The sequence below is a fragment of the Halichoeres trimaculatus genome, unplaced genomic scaffold (assembly GCF_033239565.1).
Source record: "Halichoeres trimaculatus isolate MK-OKI-2021-1 unplaced genomic scaffold, fHalTri1.1 fHalTri1_scaffold_18, whole genome shotgun sequence".
Classification (NCBI taxonomy): Eukaryota; Metazoa; Chordata; class Actinopteri; order Labriformes; family Labridae; genus Halichoeres; species Halichoeres trimaculatus.
The window spans coordinates 5,696,919-5,718,488 of NW_027437196.1; the positions used below are offsets into that span (position 1 = coordinate 5,696,919).

At 41.0% G+C, this 21,570-nt stretch overlaps 1 protein-coding gene across 2 annotated transcripts in view; it reads left to right on the top strand.

Moving 5' to 3' along the window:
* Positions 1 to 21,570, top strand: part of LOC141807428 (LIM zinc-binding domain-containing Nebulette-like) — a 36,318-nt gene that overhangs the window by 13,565 nt on the left and 1,183 nt on the right. For both annotated transcript variants that reach the window (XM_074693446.1, XM_074693445.1), the window contains one exon: positions 16,767 to 16,851. In XM_074693446.1, coding sequence (XP_074549547.1) covers positions 16,767 to 16,851 — 85 coding nt within the window. The remainder of the gene's footprint in view (positions 1 to 16,766; positions 16,852 to 21,570) is intronic.

Genomic DNA, 21,570 nt, shown 5'->3' on the forward strand with positions numbered 1-21,570 from the left:
GTAGGCATGGCCTACAGGAGATACCCCCCCCTTAAAAATAATAATAAAAAAAAATTGCATGCCCAATCACAATCGCATTTGGTCCAAAACAATCCCAATTAGATTATTTTCAAAAAAATCGTTCAGCCCTACTGCCGTGCCATCCAAGGTCATTTTTGTCAGTTAACACGCTGTGTGCGTTTACTCAGCGTAATATACTCCCAAACTCTAGATCTTTTGGGCGAACTGCTTCTCCGGCTCTGCCGTTTATTTGTGTGTTTACTTGTTTCCCTCACCCGCCGGCTCGGCTTCTCCTCCACCATGCTGATCTGTTTACATGTGACGCATACAGCCCCACAGCCCAGGTAATCTACACTCCAGTCCAGTAGGTGGTGGTAATACACCTTCAGCTAGTTGCTAACCGCTAAATAATCTGACAAAAAGGAAGAAGACAAATAAACTGAAGACTAACTGATACAGTAATAACGCAGCATAGTGCATCGCTTATGGAAAAACGTTGTCGATGCTTTTACTGATCAATTTTATCGATTTTATTGATTCGTCGTTGTAGGCCTTATCATAATGTTTACAAACAAAATAAACAATTGTTGGAAACATCCTGTGCCTGAGTTCGGCCTTAGAGATAGGGGGCAGAGCTCGGATATCCGGGGAGAACCTCGGAGTAGAGAGGAGCAAGATGATACCTCAATAAGGTAAAGGAGACTCTGAAGTCAGCTGAAATCTTATAACAGGCAAGGATGGGACAAGATTTGACTTTAAAACTCCAGAATCTGGTTTCCTGGGTTCCCTTTTTTATATTTTTGGGTTGTACACCCCGTAGTTTTGATGCAGCTTCGACCTAATTCAAGTTTCAAGTTTCTCCAGTTTCATCATTAACAAACAGTTTTGAAGAACAACAAAGGTGACTACGCAGAAATCTGAGTTAAACTTCACAGAGATTTCATGCTGTACCTGCTGAGACCAACAAAACAAACGACTGTGTGTGTGTGAGAGAGGAGGAGAGCAAAGAGAGAGGACTGAGAATAAATCCGACTGCAAGACACAAAGATGGAGAGAGAGCTGCTGAGAGATGTGACGGGAAACTTATGTAACACTCCTTCTAATCTTTCCTGCTCTGAGCTGAGAATCTGCTGAAAGAGGACGAGGAGAGGGGGGGACAGGAGCGAGCGCGGGGACAGCACACAAAGAGCCAGTCGAACACAGTTTTTAACCAGTCAATAAATAGAAATGTGAGGGATTGGAGGGGCAGAGAGGGATGGAGAGGCTCAGCCGGGAGAGGAGAGACAGAGAGGAAGAGGGGATGAGAAATGTCTCCATTGAAGGCTGACAGAGCGTCACGCATGACTGAGTGAAGAGAAAGACAGAGAGGAGATCACTGGAGACAGTGTCATGGTGTTAGAAGAGCTGCCATGACACAGCTCTCTGTTTTCCCTCCGCCACACTCGTCTGTTCCTGTTTTTTTCTCATCAGACGCTCATGCACATTCACAGGAATTCAGTCTGCTTCTTTCTCTCTATACCTCCTTTTATCCCAACTTCCCTCCTCCTTAATTATCCTTTCCCTTTCATCTGCTTTGATCCTCAATCATTCTTTTCCCTTCTTTCTTTTTCTCTCATCTCCTGTCGTTGTTTTCTCCTTTGTCTTCTCTCATTCTCATCTCCTCTTGTTTCCTCTTGTTTACTTTTACCTCCCCTCATCTCCTTTATTTAAAATAATTTTGTCTTTCCTTTCAGCTCCCTTCCTTTCCTCTCATGTCTTCTTTCTCTCATCTCCTTTTCCCTGTTCTCATCTCATTACCTTTCATCTCCTTGTCTGTTTCTCAACTTTTTTCCTCTCATCTCCTGTTGTCTCCCTTATCTCTTTCCCTTATACCCTTTCCTTTTTTCCTTCCCTCTCATTTCTTTTCCCTGATCTCATTTGCCTTGTTTCCTTCGGTTTCATTTCCTTACTTTCATCTTCTTGCCTCTCTCTCATCACCTTTCACTTGTCTCTTTTTCTATCATACCCTATCATCTCATCTCCTTGCATGTCCCTCATCTCATCTCATCTCATCTCATCTCATCTCATCTCATCTCATCTCATCTCATCTCATCTCATCTCATCTCATCTCATCTCATCTCATCTCATCTCATCTTATTTCATCTCATCTTATCTCATCTCATTTCAACTCCTTGTCTGTTTCTTATCTTATCTTATCTCATCTCATCTCATCTCATCTCATCGCAACGCCTTGTCTGTTTCTCGTCTCTTTTTCTTTCATCTTCTGTCATCTCTCTTAAGTCTTTTTCCTCATATCCTTCCCTTTTTTCCCCTCCTGATCTCATTTCCCTTGTCTCATCCACCCTTGTTTCCTTTATTTCATCTCCTTGTCTTTCCCTCACCTACTTTCCCTTGTCTTCTTTTGTATCATTTCCTTCCCTCTCATCTCCTTGCCTTTTCCTCATCTTACTTTCTCTCATCTTATCTCATTTCCTCTCATCTCATTGTTTCTTCCTCATCCATTTACCTCTAATCTCCTTTTCTTTCCTTATCTCTATTCACTCATGTCCTTTCCTGTTTTTCCTCTCATCTCATTTCCTTTCCCTCATCGCCTTTCCCTGATCTCAGTTTCTTTGTCTAATTCACTCTCATTTCATCCCTTTCATCTCCTTGCCTATCCCTCATTTCCTTTCATCTGCTTGCCTTTACCTCATCTCATTTTCTCTCATCTCATTTTCTCATATCTCCTTGTTTCTTTCTCATCTGTTTTCTCTCATCTTCTAATCTTTCCCTCATGTCCTTACCCTTGTCTCCTTCCTTCTCATTTCCTTTTCTTTCATCTTCTTTCCTCTCCCTCTTCTCCTTTCTCTTATCTCCTTTGCTATCATTTCCTTTCCTCTCATCTCCTTGTTTGCCCTCTTCTCATTTCCTCGCATCATTTTTTCTTTTCCTTATCTCTTTTTCTTTCCTTTCCTCTCATCTCCTTGTTTGCCCTCTTCTCATTTCCTCGCATCATTTTTTCTTTTCCTTATCTCTTTTTCTTTCCTTCTCCCCTCTCCTTTTCTCGCCTCTCATTTTCTTGCCTTTACCTTTATTTCCTTTCCTCTCACTCCTTTTCCTCCTCTTGTGTCTGTACTCCTTCTTCTTTTTCCTTGTTGTCTCTTCTCTCCCCTTCTCTTTCTTTGTCTTCTCCTTTTCTTTTCTCTTTTCTCTCTGTATCTTTAAACTTGTGACGTTATTTGTTTATTTCATGCTCAAAATAACGTCACATTTCTGCTCCGTGCAGCTGTGGTATATTTGATGCTGAAAGTGAATGCATGTGCGTACAAAGCGAAGACTGTGCCTGTGATATCTTTAATGTGCTTATTATTAATCTGATGATAATCCAGTGTTTGTTTTCTGGAGTAATTAACTTTTACACTCTTAGGCTGTGATTCAAAGAGGAGCAGGTTTGTTTTCGGTGAATTCTCCGACAAACAGCTGAAGTTTGCTCAGAGCGTGCGATAACTTTGTCCTGCGTCGTCCCCTGGCAGAAACAGGAGTGTGACTTATGTTGGAGGGAAGTGAGCGGTGTGATGATTCCCTGTGTCAGGGATGAGGTTTGGGCGCTGTCTTTATTTGGGGTAATTATATAACAGCATCAAATCTATGCCTCACAGAGGAGGCTGAACCAGAAACCTGGCACACGATTACACATCTGTGAACAAATCTCTTTTTCTCTGAAAGATTCTGTAATTAGCTTCCTCCAGATTTCGGGCTCGTCCTCCATCATTTCTCTCCTCTTCCCAGCGTCTTCCTCCCTCCGTGTCCTCTGAAAGACACAGCTCCTCTTCTAATCTGGGCCGTGGATCAGCCCGGCAGCCGGCTATTAAACCTCGTGGGTGATAATATCTTAGTTAAAAAGCAGAGCCTGAATTAACTCCCCTCATTTGTCACAGCCTTTTATCATCCACTGCCTCCAACGGGAAAGCACGAGAGGAGGTGAGGGGCATTAAATGTTGGGGATGAAGGTGGAGTAATTAAACAGGAGTCGGCGATGAACTAAAGGCTGTGTTTCAAAGACTCTCTCAGGACCGGAGCATCTCATGACTCCAAGATGATGATGATGATGATGATGATGAGGGTGATTTTGACCAGTTTGAGGTGATGTAGTGATGAAGCAGGCGCAAACATTACCCCCCCCTCCGTCAGAGTCACATACGTGGATTAGCCGGAGCCTGAGGGTGTGTAGATGCAGCAGTGTGTCTGAAGTCAAAGTAGGACACACACTCCCAATGTGGAGGACTGCAGAAATCAGTGTGTGTGTGTGTGTGTGTGTGTGTGTGTGTGTGTGTTGATTACAGGAAAATCACTGTGAAAGTGAGCGGCTTTGTGTTCTCTTCTGTGTGTCGGTGGTGTGCTCAAACTTTTTCTTACCACTAAAGAAGCACAAAGTTCCACATGTTTTCATTTCCCCTTATTCATATGTTACACAACAGGCACATTTTAAGGCTTATTATATATAGCTTCAAACAGTTTTTGAAGCTAAAAGATTGTTTTTTCTAACCAGAAGGGCACTTAAGCATAGGTTTCTCTCACATAAATAGGCAGATTATCATATTTAAACTAGCGATTGTAGTTTTCTAACGAGGAGGGCACTTAAGCACACATTTTGACTCTCAAGAGGGCCTGTTAGCATGTGTTTTTGGCTCAAGAGAGTGTGTCTTTTGGCTCCAAAAAAGGCAGTCTAGTGTGCATTTAGTGTCTAAAGAGGACACTTAAGCGCCACTTTCTCTCCCAAAAGGGCACTCAAGCACGTTTTGGCTCTCAACAGTGCACTGTAACATGTTTTGGCTCTCAAGAGGGACTGTAGAGTGCATTTTGGATCCCAAAAAGGGCAATTAAATGTGTTTCAGCAAACAGGAGGGCAGTTAAGTGTGTTGTTTGCCTTGAGAGGGCCCCAAAGTGCATGTTCTGGCTCCATAAACATCACATTTTCTTTGAGCTTTGGCTCCAAAGAAGGACTTTACCTCAACTTTTGCCTTCCAAAGAGGGCACTTGAGTGTGTATTTAGCCCTAAAGAGTGCACTGTATCATGTTTTGGCTCCCAAGAGGGACTAAAGTATGCCTTTTTGTCCTAAGTAGGCAGAAAAGCAGACATTTCGACCCAAAGAGTGCACTTTAGCACAGTTTTTGGCTTCTAAGAGGGCACATTAGCATGTGTTTTGCTTCTGAAAGAAGGCACTTTAGCACGTTTTTCAGCTCCCAAAGAGGGCAATTTTGCACATATTTTGCTCTAAAGAGTATACTATATCCTGTTTGGTCTGTAAAAGAGGGACTCAAGTATGCCTGTTGGATCCCAAGAGGTCAGATAAGCAAGCGTTTTGACCCAAAGAGGGCACTTTATTACAATTTTGGATTCTAAGAGGGCACTTTAGTGTGCATTTTCCCTCTCAAGAGTGCACTATATCATGTTTTGACTCCCAAGAGGGACTCAAGTATATCTTTGGATCTCAAGAGGGCACTTTATCATGTGGTTTGCCCCCCAAAGAGGGCACTTTATCATGTGGTTTGCCCCCCAAAGAGGGCACTTTAGCGTGCATTTTCCTCCCAAAGAGGGCACTTGAGCATGTGTTTTTGCACCACTCCAGAGGGCACTTAGGTGCACATTTTGGCTACCAACAGGGACTAAAGTGCATGTTTTGTTACCAAAAAGTGTCGTGTTTTGTGCGTGTTTTATCCCCAAAGAAGCATCTTAGCACACCTTTTGCCCCTATGAGGATATTTTAGCGTGTGTTTTTGCTCCCAAAGAGGGCAATTTAGTGCATTTTTGGCTCTGAAGAGTGCCCTTTATCATATTTTGTCTCTAAAAGAGGGACTCAAGTATGCCTCTTTGGATCCCAAGAGGTCAGATAAGCTGGTGTTTTGACCCAAAGACGGCACTTTAGTACAATTTGTGGCTCCTAAGAGGGCACTTTATCATGTGTTTTGCCACCCATAGACTGCACTTTAGCGTGCATTTTTGCTCCTAAAGAGGGCACTTTAGCATCTGATTTTACACCAAAAAGGGCACTCTAGTGTGCATTTTGGCTCTCAAGAGTGCACTGTATCATGTTATGTGTCCAAAGAGGGACTCAAGTATACCTTTGGGATCCCAAGGGGGCTCCAAGAAGGTGATTCAATGTGTGTTTCAGCATCTAGAAGGACAGTTCAGTGTGGTTTTTTGTCTCCAGAGGGCACTTAAGTGCACATTTTGGCTTCCAACAGGAACTAAAGTGCGTGTTTTGTCACCAAAAAGCATCATGTTCTGTGCGTGTTTTGGCTCCAAAGAAGCACTTTTGCACAGGTTTTAGCGTGTGTTTTGGCTCCCAAGAAGAAATTTGCTTTATTTTGGTGAATCTTCTCTAATGTTTGAGTTTTTTATGGCAGAGTTTTCCTGTGTTCTCTGCTACTTTGGTTTCCTGTCTTTACTCTAATGAGATGATACCTTTCCCTACATGTGAAATGTGCGCCTTTCACTTTGTTGCATCGATAAATCAGCGCTCAGTGGATCCAGCGTGTGCCTTTTGGTTTATGTTTGCCTGTTGTGCTCCTGAACCTTCAGAGAGGTTTACAGGAGCCAAGTCTGTCCTGAGCTCACACTGAGATATTCATCAACACCTACGCAGGAACATGGAGAGAGGCCAGACTGACCAGCAAACAAACACACACACATGCCTGGAGAAAAGCACACATTCAAACACACATTCAGCTGTCATCCCTGCTTCTCTTCCTCCTCTTCCTCCGTCTTACTCACAGTGATTCATCAAAAGAGCATCCATGCTGCTGTTCATCAGCCGGTGCACAAAAATCCACCGTCTCCATCTTCCCTCAATCTGAACATGCGGCTCCATCCTCCTCTCAGTGTGCTGCTGGAGTTGTTGACAAGAGGAGGACTGGGAGCTGTGGTGTGACTGGCTCGGCCTCCGTCACAGCCGGGCCTCCTGCTCCACCATGTGTCTGGCATTAGAGGCTGTTTTCCATCATCTGAGGGAGAGAAAACAGAAATGCTGAACATTAAAGGAGCTGAAACAACATACTAAACTCACACGGCAGACATTTTTATTCCAACATCACAATCAACAGAATGCTTTACTGCTCCTCAAAGCTGATGTGTGTAGGATCAAGTATTCAGAACAAAATGCAAAAGTTGTAGGTATGAAATCTTGCAACCCTACTGAAGAGTGAGCCATCCCTCCCAGTATGGAATATTTCTTGATCTTAAGCACTCTTAAAGGTCCCATATTCTGCTCCTTTTCTGCAGTTTAATACAGATCATTGATGTCTTCGTGAAATGGTAGTAACATGTTTTGGTCCAAAAAGCCAATAAATCCAGCACAGCAGCATTGTTTCCAGGCTCTCATAGCCCCTCTGTTCAGAACGCTCTGATTTAGTGGGCGTGGCCTTCATATGTAAATGAGCCACCGCTGCTACCGCCCCGCTCTTCCACGTCACTGAGAGCGGCGCCACGAGCTCCGAGTGCACAATGTTTAGAAAACAGCAAAGCTCATTTACCGTAACATTACAGGCTAAAACAACAGGCTAACTGCAGCTAAAGTTAGCATCCTGAAGCTAACACAGAGACAGGGGGACACTGAGGAAAAGCTCTTACATCTGCTCCACAGCACACAGCATTTAAAATACTCACATTTCCAGGGTCCCAGGTTTGTTGGAGGATGGTTGGTAAAGCGCCTGGATTCAGGACCAGTCTATTCACTAGCCCTCTGTTGGACTGTCCAAAGTTGGAAAAGCAGTTGGCCGTGAAGTGACTAGCACACACATGCACAGTTTTACTGAGTGTAGCTGGAACATTTCCTTGATAAATGAACTCTAGACACTTAGTCTTGTCTTCTTCAGAGATGGGAAGCTTGTGCATGGAACTATGTGGCCGTTTACAGCCAAAAACAGAGCAGTGATGGCTCTTCAACTTTGGCATTCCCCTCCCCGCTGCTGGAGAGATTGGGGGGGGGGGGGGTCGCTGATGTCGGCAAACCCCCGAAATTCCAATCAGCTCGTTTTAGGTCAGGATTTTACATTCACAAGCTCTACTAAGTACAGGTTTTGTCATTAAATATCACATTTTGTGAGCTGGAAGGAAATCCAAAGACCCACAAATTTCACTAAAAGACTTAATAAAGTGATTTTGGCATAATATGAGACCTTTAAAATCATGGGAGACAACTCCCATGAAGACAGCTCAGATTAATTTTTAATATCATAATCTTCTTAATATACACTGAATATTGCTACATAACACACTAAAAGTTCATGACAACAGTTCCATAGGTGTGAGAGCTCAATGAATCCTGCCTTATTCATTTGATCCACACACTTGAGGATTGTTTGGACTAATAATCGTTAACAATGAGGCCCAAATCAGGCCACGCCTTCTGATCTCTGAGGGAGGCAAACCAGGCCCTAAATCTGTTTTATAACCATGTGACCAGATTAACAGTCTCAAAAAGTTTGACCTCTTTCAATTCAAGTTTCTGGTCAGACGTCAAACGATGATCTCCCTTCTGTGTCATCAGCAAAGGATAGTTAATTTAAAAGATGATAAACAATAAAACCAGAAAGTGACTAAATCCATTGTTTTAGTTTGAATGTGAAAAGACAAAGTTTTTTATTCTGGATCCGAAACAATCTGACTTTGTGCGTCATCGCTGCAGGAGCCGGAGACTGTCGCTGTTCAGCAAATGCCACAGAAACAGTATAGACAATAGTGAATCTAAATCTGTACACACAACACACCCACTGCACTGCAGCACACACACACACACACGCACGTAAACACACACACAATGACTGTTGTATTGTAAATCTGGTGTCTTAACCGAGCAGTAAGAGAAAGGCAGGATGTGTCTGAGGGTATTATTGGAAGCAGTTAAAAGGACACTGTTTGTGTGTGTGTGTGTGTGTGTGTGTGTGTGTGTGTGTGTGTGTGTGTGTGTGTGTGTGTGTGTGTACGTTGTGTATGTGCGCATTTGTTTTTGTGAGTTTGTTCCTGTGTTTTTTGGTAGCTGCTATATTTAGCCGATGGCATGAATGACGAAGGTTTGAACACCTTAGAGTTTGTCTATCAGTGTGTGCGTGTGTGTGTGTTTTCTTTTTTACTCCACTGAGAGTGTGTGTGAAGTAAGTTTTCTGTCTCCATTCAGGTCCATAATGGCTGCTCATTTACAGTTAGCACAAATTGTCTCGAAGAGCTGATTAAAAAGTTTCTTCAGCTTCAGGATCTTGGTCATTTAATCTGATCTTTTGGAGAAACACACGTTTCTTTCAGCTCAGATGACTTCTCTTGGTGTGTCCTGCCCTGCCCCCCTTGGTTTCTCTGTCCTGTATTTGTGTCAGATCATCATCTACAGCTTGGTTTATTCAGACCAAAGTTACACATCTCACACTTCATATGGCAGGCGCTGCTGGTAATCAGACATGCAGGGTGGAGAGTATTTAAATCATTGATTGGCAAACCTTATAGAGGAAAAAAATTAATAAAAAATGGTCTGTAAATGAATCAAAGCAGGGATTGAATATATGAAGGGAACAACAACTAACTATTCAGGCATAAATGTGTACAAAAAAACCCCACAGGAATGAGGAGTATTTATTCACCCTTGAAGAGCTGCTTCTCTTCCTTTAAAGTATCAGATAGCTCTTACCCTCCTTACATTTTATGAACTTTGAAATAAATGTACAACTAATGCACAACTCTTTAAGAACTAAAAATTTCAAGTCTCAATGCAAACACCATCATAAGACAAAAAAAACCCCAACTGCCAGCAGCAGAAAACCACAAAATGTGGCAGTGTTAAAAACTGAAGGTAAGGATTGGTACTGAGTTAGGTTATGTTATATGTACCGACCGAATTCTGTCAAAAGTACCAGGTACTGATTCACGTAAAAAACAAAAGGTACCATGTTGAGGTACCTAAATGCATCCTTATGACTGTGGGAAAGTGGAAGAGTAGGTGATTTCCCATGCCGGACATAAACACAGCATTGCAAGGTTATATATTGAGAAATAAATATTTGATATTGAAAAGAATTTACATTTATTATTTACCAAATTTATATTTTTTTTAACACATGAACTCACAAAAGTACCAAAAATTGGCACCGTTGGGTACCGATACTGATTGCCAGGTACTGGAAATCGGCACTGTATCGTTTCAAATGTGAAAGGTACCCATCCCTAACTGCAGTACCCCAATTATCCACTTGGGGCTGGCTTCAAAAGCCCTGGAGGCCACATACACACCCATTGTAAAAAGCTGATCTTAACAGGAGATTTGAACATGTTTAAAGCCTGGTTCAGAAAAAAAATTTTGGGCATAAAAATGACTGTCTTTTTGTACGTATGGAATGGGGGGTGGACTGAGTATTATAAATGTATATATATATATATATATATTTTACCAATCTTTAGAATTGACAAAATCAAAGTGAGAGTCCAGCATAATTGGTAGGGATGAGTTGCAGTTTTCAAATGTTTGAAAAAATGTTCATGAAAAAAAAAAAATCAAATAGTTCATGTGTCTTTTTTCTTAAAAATACCCTTTGTTACTTTATCTATTTATTTATTTATTTATCTATGTACCTATTTATTCTTTTTAAAACATATGGAAAAAGCACCCTTCAAAGACTATCTTGTGCAACAGTCATAAATAACCACAAACTGTTGGCATGCGGGGTCACACTTGTTCCCCTCTCTTGTTGAATAAAACATAAAACCAGAGCAATTAAAAAATAAATAAAATAGAATGAAATTAATTAAAACTTATGCCAAATGTCTAATCAACTTAACTTACTAGAATTCTGAAAAGCATGAGAAAGTGTGTGAAATACAGGTCTGGAGAAAGAGTCAGATTTCTGCAGCATCTGAGAGTTCAAAAAAAAAAAAAAATCAAAAATTGAGGTTGAGGGGAAACTTCACAGATAAAACTGGAATATAAAGGAATATCATGTCCATTCATATATCATATCTGACAACTCAGACTTGCTTGTAGATAGAGTCAAGGCTGGTTGTGCTCAGTTCAACCTGTTTGCCTCTTTCCGAGGTAACTGTACGTTAGGTTGAGTTTACCTTTCCAAACATGACGTCACAGAGACAAAGCACTTACACACCTATAGTTCAGAAAGTTCTGTTGGCACCAGGCCTGGCCAATCAGATTTCAGAGGGTCCCATTCCATTTAGTTGCTGTTGCTGTTAAAAACACAGATTGTGAGGAGAAGCGAGCCAAGCAGCCTGTTTGTCCGCTGCTGTCGTCTGGACGTCATCTGGCTGTTAAAGACTCCGCACAAACACAGTTTTTGTCCTGAGCTGCTTGTCCGGCCAGCACACAGTTACCTTGGCTGGCTGTGTGTGTGTGTGTGTGTGTGTGTGTGTGTGTGTGTGGGTGTGTGTGTGTGTGTGTGTGTGTGTGTGTGTGAAATATCCCACAGTGCAGCTCTTTGTCTCAGAGGATTGGGTTGCACTGAACGAACAAAGCATCCATGGTTGCTAGTAGAGACGGTAACAGGTGAAGTGAAACTTAAGGGGAACATTGGTGTGTGTGCGTTCATGTGCGGGGGTGTGTGAGAGTGTGTGTGTGTATTTTTGTAAACTATGAGTAGAAGTGAAACAAAGGGACTGTTAGTTGAAAGAAATGCCAGCGTTTTCGCACACACAGTAAAAACTGCCTCTGGCTGTGTTTTTCTGCAGAGGCAAACTAAACCTCGACAGGAAGCCTTTGTGTGTCTGTGAGTCAAAGACAGAAAATAAGCGATCTGTAAAAAAACGACAGAGAGGGGTCAGTTTAGAAAGAAGCAGGAAGTTATCTTAAAGAGCGAGCAGACTTTAGTTTCTGTTTTTCTGATTTATTAATCTTTAACCTGTTGAGTTTATAAGCTTGTTGTTCACTTTACAGCCCCAGGCAGATAGAGGGCGCTGTTTTCCCTTTATATTCTCTCAAAGTTATGATTCTGTGAAGTATGAAGGCAGTATGAAGAGAAATGTGCACCCATCTCTTGCTCCACTTAGTATCTGATGCAAAGCTCTACTACCTGGATGTAAACAAGCGCAGATGACAGTGTCCTACTATGGCGTGACAGCATTTTTGAGTATTTTGATCTAGTAAATGGAGATAAAGTTGTAAGTAAACCATGTCTTACAACCCAAATGGAGTGAGTAAGTTGTGCTAGCTCTGATAGTGTTAGGAAACTTGGAGATCAGTCACTCAAAGTTGGGCTGTCGTGATGTCAGAATTTCATTTCATTATATATATATGTATATATTTTATTTTTTTATTTACTGTTATTTTTTAAAATTATTTTTTCAAGTATATATTTTCACTTTATTTGCATTTCTTGATTTTTAAGTATTATGTCATCTTATAATAATAATAATAATAATAATAATAATAATAATAATAATAAAATAATAATAAATAATAATAATAATTATTATTATTATTATATTTAATTTTTTAAGTATATATTCTTACTTTATTTGAATATCTTAATTTTTAGTATTATGTCATCTTATAATAATAGTTCTTCTTCTTCTTGTCATTATTATTATTATCATTTTTATTATTATTATTGTTGTTATTATTATTATTATTATTATTATTATTATTGTTGTTTTTATAATTATTATTATTATTATTATTATTATTATTATTATTATTACTGCTATTATTAATGGTAAATTTTTTGCTTGTTTTCCATTTTTCTAGTTTGTTAGCTTTTCACTAATCTATTTTATTTAATTATTTTTTTCTGGCATTTGTATGCCTTTAAATTCAAAACCAAAAACGGAATAAAAAGAGTGTGGAAAGACTCTAATTTCACAAATATTGTGGCCAAAAAGGTGAAATATTTTTCTGTCATTTATTGAAAACATGGTGGGGAAAACATAATCAGACTTCATGATCCTTGCCCTGTTGTTGTTATTTCACCTTCACAGTCAAATTTCACCAGATCCATGTCTGGTCCATCTCCCCTCTACACTGACACTAAACTTTCAGATAATTCAAACCCTTTTTGCAAGAAGGGACACAGCAGACTATTCTTGCTCAGGAGACTCAGGTCTTTCATCATGGAGGGGGCTCTTCTGGAGTCCTTCTCTGACTCTGTGGTGGCATCAGCCAGCTTTAGAAAGGTCTGCTCAGTTTGACCTCTGTTTTTTTGACACAAACACACTGAGAATCATTTCTGAAACTGTCTTCAAGCCTCAGTTCCTCCTGTGGGTCTCTCTGTGCTTCTCCTGACTGTTACAGACTCATAATGAGCGTCGACTCACAGTGACCGAAGAGACAAACACTGTGAGACACAAAGACGAGTTAATCTCATGATGAGTGTTTATGAACTCCCACTAATTATCAGTTAAAGACACCGTCATGTTGATAATAGCTGTGAAGGAGACGGAAACAAAGCGTCACAACATGAAACTGATGTTTGTTGCTTTAGGAATGTTAGTGAAACATCTGAGCTGTGGTCTTTGAATGTGTATCTGTGTGTGTTATGGTTAGGACGGCCTCAGGGTCAAACAGGGATCACTGGGTGACAGCAGAGGTGTGTATTACAGCTCACTGCCCTGATCAGTTCACAGTGCAGCCAGTGTTCAGTGACCTTTGGTAACCTCACACACCTGTGCATGGATGTTGTTTTATAAATGAGATGAACTTCTACTTCTTTTTAACCAAGCAGCAGTTAAATCCTCATAATTACCACCCTCTCTTATTTTTAATGATAATTACCGTAAAACCCATAATATAAGTGCAGGTGTAAACTGGACACAGTCAATTTTTGGGAGCTCTTAGAGGAATAAGGTTTTAGCTGTGTTCCTGATTTTCATCAGTCAAAGTTTGTAAACGTTTAAGAAAATGATCTTATTTCAGGAAAATATCAAATTAGTGATATTGAGTTGATCATTGATTTTGTATCTGAAGCTCTCACCTCAACCAATCACAGGACAGATACACTTATTTCCACACTGAAAAGAACGAGCTGGAATATTTTGTGTGTGTGTGTGTGTGTGTGTGTGTGTGTGTGTGTGTGTGTGTGTGTGTGTGTGTGTGTGTGTGTGTGTGTGTGTGTGTGTGTGTGTGTGTGTGGGAGAGTGTGGATGTTAAAAATGAGCGTGGGAGGCAGAAAGAGTTGAAGTTAGAAGAGGAGAGGAGTGAAGGACAGTTTGGTGGAGTGGTCAAACTGTGCTGCTGAATATGCTGCTGACACACACACACACACACACTTAATGGTCAACAGAGCTGTCACTCAGGACATTAACAAGTTTTTAAAGCATCAGAGAAAAAATCAGAGCTCAAATAAACCTGAAGATAAATCCCTGTGTTTAGAACAATCATTTTGAAAGAAACATGTGTTTTAGAAACATTTATTCACCCTGGATTTTGTTCTATAAACATGGAGGAGATGAGCTTTATAACCCATACTGAGCTAGCCAGCAGGGGGAGCTCCAAATGTTCTGTAATCACTTGTTTGAACATCTGATCAAAAGCAAAATTTCCCTGCAGCAGTCTGAACTCCTGCTTGTTGTGACAATTCTCACTCCTTTGTTTTTAAGGCTTGAAGACCCCAATTCAAAGAATTGGTTTGATATGATTTTCATTCTGACAAAAAAATAAAACATTAAGTACAACAAAATAGAACTTGTCCCTTCCCTCAATAAATATCATTTGCAAGTCACCTAGTGCAAAAATTTAAAGAGCAATAAGCTAATATGCAAAAGTCCACTTCATTTGTGCCCCACCTGCAGGGATTTTAATGAAACTGTGTTCACCTTGTGCACTAGGGGTGTGGATTGCTGGGTTGAAGGTGGAGGATTGTGTGTGTGTTTAAGTTGGGTCACAGGTCACTTTTGATTATTATTTTTCTTTTCTTTTCTTTTCTTTTCTTTTCTTTTCTTTTCTTTTCTTTTCTTTTCTTTTCTTTTCTTCTCTTTTCTTTTCTTTTGTCGAGCACTTTGTGTTGCAACTATTGTGCATAAAAAGTGCTTTATATATAAAGTTTTATTGATTACCCCCCCTCCCCAAAAAATATGTAGACTCCCCTAATGTTCATGAAACAAGAAGTACTTTTTATTTCAACTCTTATCCCCATACATACTAAACATCTTAGATTTGATAATATCTTTAAAGATATACTTTGATTTTTCCTGTTTGCCGTCCTTTTATAGTTATTCAATGAGTTTATCCCTCCTGCTGTGCGATACTGTTCCTTTAACTTGGTTGTAAATCTTGTTTTTTTGAACATTACAAATTTTTAATTATGACAGCTTTCAAACAAAGGATTGTTTTTTCTGAACCTGTACAAATGAGACCTGAAGATACAGTAAACAGATGCAAAAGTGCTCAATGTATCATGGGCTGTGCTGTGGAGATGCTGTTGTTTCAAAAAAATCTGACATTTTTGGAGAACAATCTCCTACTTTTAAGGAAATGAGCTTGATGGATGTGCAGTAACAGTGATGCACCAGGCGGTGGCTGACAACAGTGTTTTTTTTTTCATTTTTTTAAAAATTGATTTTAAAGAAGGAACAGTGCATATTAATGAACATATTTACTAATGTAAATATGCCAGATTATAGCCTTGGGCTAATTTCCATCTGCAGACTGATTGATGGTTACATATACAACCAAGAAACTAAACTACAGTCGGACAAACCTAATGACGGTTGACAAGTAAAAAAGAAACAGAAAAATATATATTGCACATCATTTTAGTAAATGCAACTTCTATTCCACCAACCCCTATTGCACCAGTTTGTATTGCACGAATCTCTATTGCACCAACATGAGCAACTTATAAGTCACACATGCTCACATGACTGCGTTCCTCTCAGCCACAGTTTTAGCTGTTTCTTAAACGTTTGCAGACTTGGACAGTCCCTCACTGATAAAGGGAGACAGTTCCAAATCTTTGCACCCTGGACTGACAGGATATAATGTTCACATGTTTGCATGCACAGTCTGCAGTCATCTGCAGTCAGTCTGCAGATCCGTATGAGCGTGGAGATGCTAACGGTTCATGTCCACAATTAGCTGCAAAACAAGAGCAAACTGCAAAGATCTGCAGAGCTTCATGGACGTGTTCGCTATTGAAAATTCTTCGACCGTTTCATGAGTGTGTTTGGGAATGTTCCAGAAGAAAATACCCAAAGGCTAATGATTTTTTTTTTTGGCTGAAGTTTCCAAACACCCACTCAGAGGGTTTCTCTTCCTGCGCTGTCAGTGAAACTACCTCTGAAAGTTCCCGGAGGTGGAGAGTGGGAGTTGCTGTAGATTCAGTGGAGCTGTTTTTAGATCTCAGGGTTTCATTCCCTGAAGGTCATTAGCAGGAGGCTGGAAGGTCATGTGAGATAAGGAGGGTTAAGTTTCTACACCTCTTAACGGCTCATTGTTCCTGCTGACGTCGTCGTGTTGGGTCATTAGCTCGTCTGATTCTTCTCAGGATCAGATAAATGCTGTGAGAAAGCATTGAGAGTTGTAAGAAAACATTCCCTTTTGTTCGTGCAAAATTCATGAAATGAAGCAGAAACGTTTGGCTCACAGGAGCTGAGGTATGAAGGTTCAAGAGTCAGAATTTGTCGTGCATTTCAGATTTCTAATTTGCATCTCTTTTAAAATCAATGGGTGCTTCAAAGTGATGAATAACAGAGTGATGAATCATTTACCTGCTTTTGAAAGAAGAGACAAAAAACACTGCCGTCTCCAAAACTACCATTCACAAAAACTTGATACTTGATATATGAATCTGCTTTCTTCTTTCAGACATTACCCCAAGACGTCGTTCACCATCGTGGCTGACACACCGGAGAATCTGAGACTGAGACAGCAGAGCGAGCTACAAAGCCAGGTGAGCACACACACCTACACACACACTTCAGCCTTCAGATGTTGACTCACGGAGCAGGTAGCTGCTTTGACATCCTCTGAGTGTGTTTGTATTTCAATTTAGAGAATGAGCTCCAGAGCCGGAGGTGACGGCTGATGGAGATCTTTAAATATTAATGGTTTATAAGTGGGCCGCTCATACAGAGCTGTTCAGAGCGCTCAGGTCGTCTGGTACAGGTGAGCTTCCTGTCTCCAGAGTCAGACGCTTAGTGAAACTGCCAGGTAGCTTCGACCCAGAGACGTATCTCTCGATAGACTGATAAATAAACCAGACGTTAAGCTAGATGTTTTAATTGTCCGTTATTTTGACGGACAGGGTCGCAAAAAATCTGTCATAATGAACAATTATCCCTCAATTAAAAAAATCTAGTACCAGGTTGGACCCCCTTTTGCCTTAATCCTTGGTGGCATAGATTCAACAAGGTCCTGGAAACATTCCTCAGAGAGTTTGGTCCATATTGACATGATAGCATCACACAGTTGCTGCAGATTTGTCGGCTGAACATCCATGATGAGAATCTCCCGTTCCACCACATCCCAAAGGTGCTCTATTGGATTGAGATCTGGGGACTGTGGAGGACATTTGAGTACAGGGAACTCATTGTCATGTTGAAGAAACCAGTCTGAGATGATTCCAGCTTTATGACATGGAGCGTTATCCTGCTGGAAGTAGCCATCAGAAGATGGGTACACTGTGCTCATAAAGGGATGGACATGGTCAGCAACAATACTCAGGTAGGCTGGGGACTTTTTTTTTGTTGTTTTATTTTACTTTTTCTCTTTTTTTATTCTTATGTCTTTTTTCCTTTTTCTTTTTTTTCTGTTTTACCCTTTGTTTTTCTTTTTTCTCTTTGTTTTCTTTTTTCTTTTTTTCTTTTTTCTTCTTTTTTCTTCTTTTTTCCTCTTTTTTCTTTTTTCCTTTTTTTTTTTTTTACTTTTTCCCCTTTTTTTCTTTCTTCTTTCTTTTTTCTTTTTCCCCTTTTTTCTTTTTTCTCTTTTTTTTTCTTTTTCCCCCTTTTTTTAGTCATTTTTTCTTTTTTTTCTTTTCCTTTTTTCTTTTTTTTTCTGTGGACTTTAAACCATGCTCAGTTGGTACTAAGGGGTCCAAAGTGAGCCAAGAAAATATCCCCCACACCATTACACCAGCAGCAGCAGCCTGAACCGTTGATACAAGGCAGGATGGATCCATGCTTTCATGTTGTTGAGGCCAAATTCTGACCCTACCATCTGAATGTGGAGCAAAAATCCAGACTCATCAGACCAGGCAACGTGTCTCCAATCTTCTATTGTCCAGTTTTGGTGTTGCTGTGTGAATTGTAGCCTCAGTTTCCTGTTCTTAGCTGACAGGAGGGTCACCCGGTGTGGTCTTCTGCTGCTGTAGCCCATCTGCCTCAAGGTTGGACGTGTTGTGTGTTCAGAGATGCTCTTCTGCAGACCTCGGTTGTAACCAGTGGTTATTTGAGTTACTGTTGCCTTTCTAATAGCTCCAACCAGTCTGTCCATTCTCCTCTGACCTCTGGCATCAACAAGGCATTTTGTCCCACAGAACTGCTGCTCACTGGATATTTTCTCTTTTTGGGACCATTCTCTGTAAACCCTAGAGATGGTTGTGGGTTAAAATCCCAGTAGATCAGCAGTTTCTGAAATACTCAGACCAACAACCATGCCACGTTCAAAGTCCCTTAAATCACCTTTCTTCCTCATTCTGATGCTCGGTTTGAACTGCAGCAGATCGTCTTGACCATGTCTACATGCCTAAATGCATTGAGCTGCTGCCATGTGATTGGAGTGAGGAAGTGAGGTTGCCACAAAAACTACTCCCCCTGGTGGCTGGCTGCAGTTTAGACGGAGAATAATCTGTTAACGCGACCCCTGAAATAAACCACTTTACGTTGGGATCATCTCGGTTTAGTCGATCGTGTTTGTGTAACTGACATCTGCAGATATCCGGCTCTTATCTCCGCCCCTCTGGCTCCACATGATGAGGAAAACAAACCCTCAGGTGTGTCAGAGAAAGCTGCTCTGACAGCTTCCTGGAGACGAGATGAGTCACTGCGCTCATTTACTGACACACACACACACACACACACACACAAACAATGATGCAAAGAACACATATCAAGGAAGAAACACGCTACACTTCTGTGCCATATGTCCTCATCCTGTGTGTGTGTGTGTGTGTGTGTGTGTGTGAGCTCTACAGACTGCAGTACAAAAGGACAGATGTCCACTCAGCAGTCAGCAGAAGGGGACATGCTGTTTGTCCTGCGATGTGTGTGTGTTTGTTTGTGTGTTCCTCTGCCCTCATAAAAACCACTTTATGACCACTTTGTCATTTGCAGACCTAAGATTTACTCTCTCATTTATTCCGTCCTCGTCTCTCTCTGCCTCGTATTCTCATCACACTCCTGTCTGATGCAGCAAGGTTCAAGTTCTCTACGTTTTTTACATCAAATATTTAATAAACACGCTGGATGATTCGCTCACAGTCACGCCTCACATGTTTTAGGAAAATCTGAAAATCGGGCATCACTTCAAATCGATTTTTTTATGTAACTTCTTCAGCAGTGCTCCTAAAAGGCTTTACTTCTCATTACTTCAAGGAGAGTTGTTATGAATCATTCCCTCTTCCTCCTCCTCTTCTTCTTCTTACTTCTCTGATCCAAGTGTGTGTGTGTGTGTGTGTGTGTGTGTGTGTGGTCCCCGGAGGTGATGTTAAAATCACCCCACATTAGCGCCGCAGCTCTCCGGTGCGGCTGAGGAGACTGATTATAACAGACGGTGACAGTGTGCAGAGTGAGTGAACGTTCACACTGTGGGAAAACCTCCTCATGTTCAGCTCTGACCTACTTGTTTGGAGGTGCAGAGGAGGGGATGTGACATCGTCATCATCATCGTCATGTGACCAGCTGGTGTCGTCTCACTGCTGGAGAGCTGACATGAATTTACACAATCTGTCAGGAAACAGATCCGTCCACCCTCACGTGCCTCCTTTTTCCTAATTAACACGTATCTCCTCCTCCAAAGCATCCTTCCCAACATGCCTTTCTCCCTACCACACTTTCTTCCTCCTTTGCAACCTTCATGCATCATTTAAGTCCGACTCAGCCGCCTCTTGTCAGACCTCACATCCATCACACCAGATTCTCCTTCTGTCACAGTTCCTCCAACACATACCAGGTGCTAATGCCGTATTATCTTTAATACTCCCGTACTTGTCTGATTGAACCAAAAGTGCCGAAGTTTAAAAAAAAAAAAAAAACGAAAAACAGATACAGTGGGGAAAACAAGTATTGAATGCGTCAACTTTTTTCTCATCACATTTATTTCCAAAGATGCAATTCAAACAAAATTTCTACCAGACATTACTATTAACTCAAATAATCCACACATGAAAAGAAATCACAGCTTTCAGTTCCATAAATAATGATTATGTGGAATTAAGTACGATAACACAGGAAAAAAGTATTACAGATTGTCTTTAAATCTGGAATATTCTTTGGTGCCCTCTGGTGAACCCTTTTCTTTAGTTCTTTCCACAAATGTTCAGTTGGATTGAAGTCAGGTGATTGACTAGGCCGTTCTAACAGATTGATTTTCTTTTTTTGAAACCATTTGAGAGTCAACTTTGCTGTGTGCTTTGGATGGTTGTCCTGCTGGAAGGTCCAGCCACGTCTCATCTTCATCATCCTGGTGGATGGCAGCAGATTCAGATCAAGAATTTCCCCATACATGGCTCCATTCATTGCTCCGTCAGTTATATGAAGTTTGCCAACACCATGAGATGAGAAACAACCCCATGCCATGATGCTTCCACCTCCAAACGTCACTGTTGGCGTAGTGTTTTTTGGCTGATGTGCAGAGCCATTTCTCCTCCAAACATGGTATGTAGTATGACAGCCCAAAAGTTCAGTTTTGGTCTCATCTGACCAGACAACATTCTCCCAGTATTCTACAGGCTTGTCAAGATGCTGTTTAGCAAACTTTAAACCAGCTTCAACATGCCTTTTCTTGAGGAATGGAGTCTTGTGGGCTGAGCGTCCATAGAGGCCATGGCGGTGGAGTGCAATGCCTGTTGTTTTCTCTGTAACAATTGTACCTGCTGCCTCCAAGTCTTTCTGGAGCACTTTCAGGGTGGTCCTTGGCTCGTTGAGTACTCTTCTGACTATCTTTCTGACTCCCTGGTCAGAAATCTTCAAGGAGCTCCTGTGCGTGGCCTGTTGATGGTAAGGTGGTGCTTCTTCCACTTGTGAATAATGGCTCCAACGGTGCTGACTGGAATATTCAGGTGCTTTGATATAAGTCTGTAACCAGTTCCATTCTGATGCTGAGCAACAATCAGGTTGTGAATGTCTTCAGAGAGCTCTTTGCCTTTACCCATCATGAGGTGTGTGGTATTTAACTGCTTGGTGAAAAAACAACTTTTTTATAGGACCATCAATTTGCAGATAGATTTCTTACCTCCTTTCGGTCAGTCATCTGAGTCAGCTCTCGTCTTGATTGACTTTGCTCCATTACACGTGACGTTACGCGTGACGTTACACAATGTACCTGCTCGGTTCCTCTTGTAGCGCCCCACACGCTACAGGATTTCTAGTCACAAATATTAAACACGTTCATTATCTACAATCTCTGAATCGGAGGCCTTCCCAGCAGCTCCGACCCAAAGAAATCACTCTTA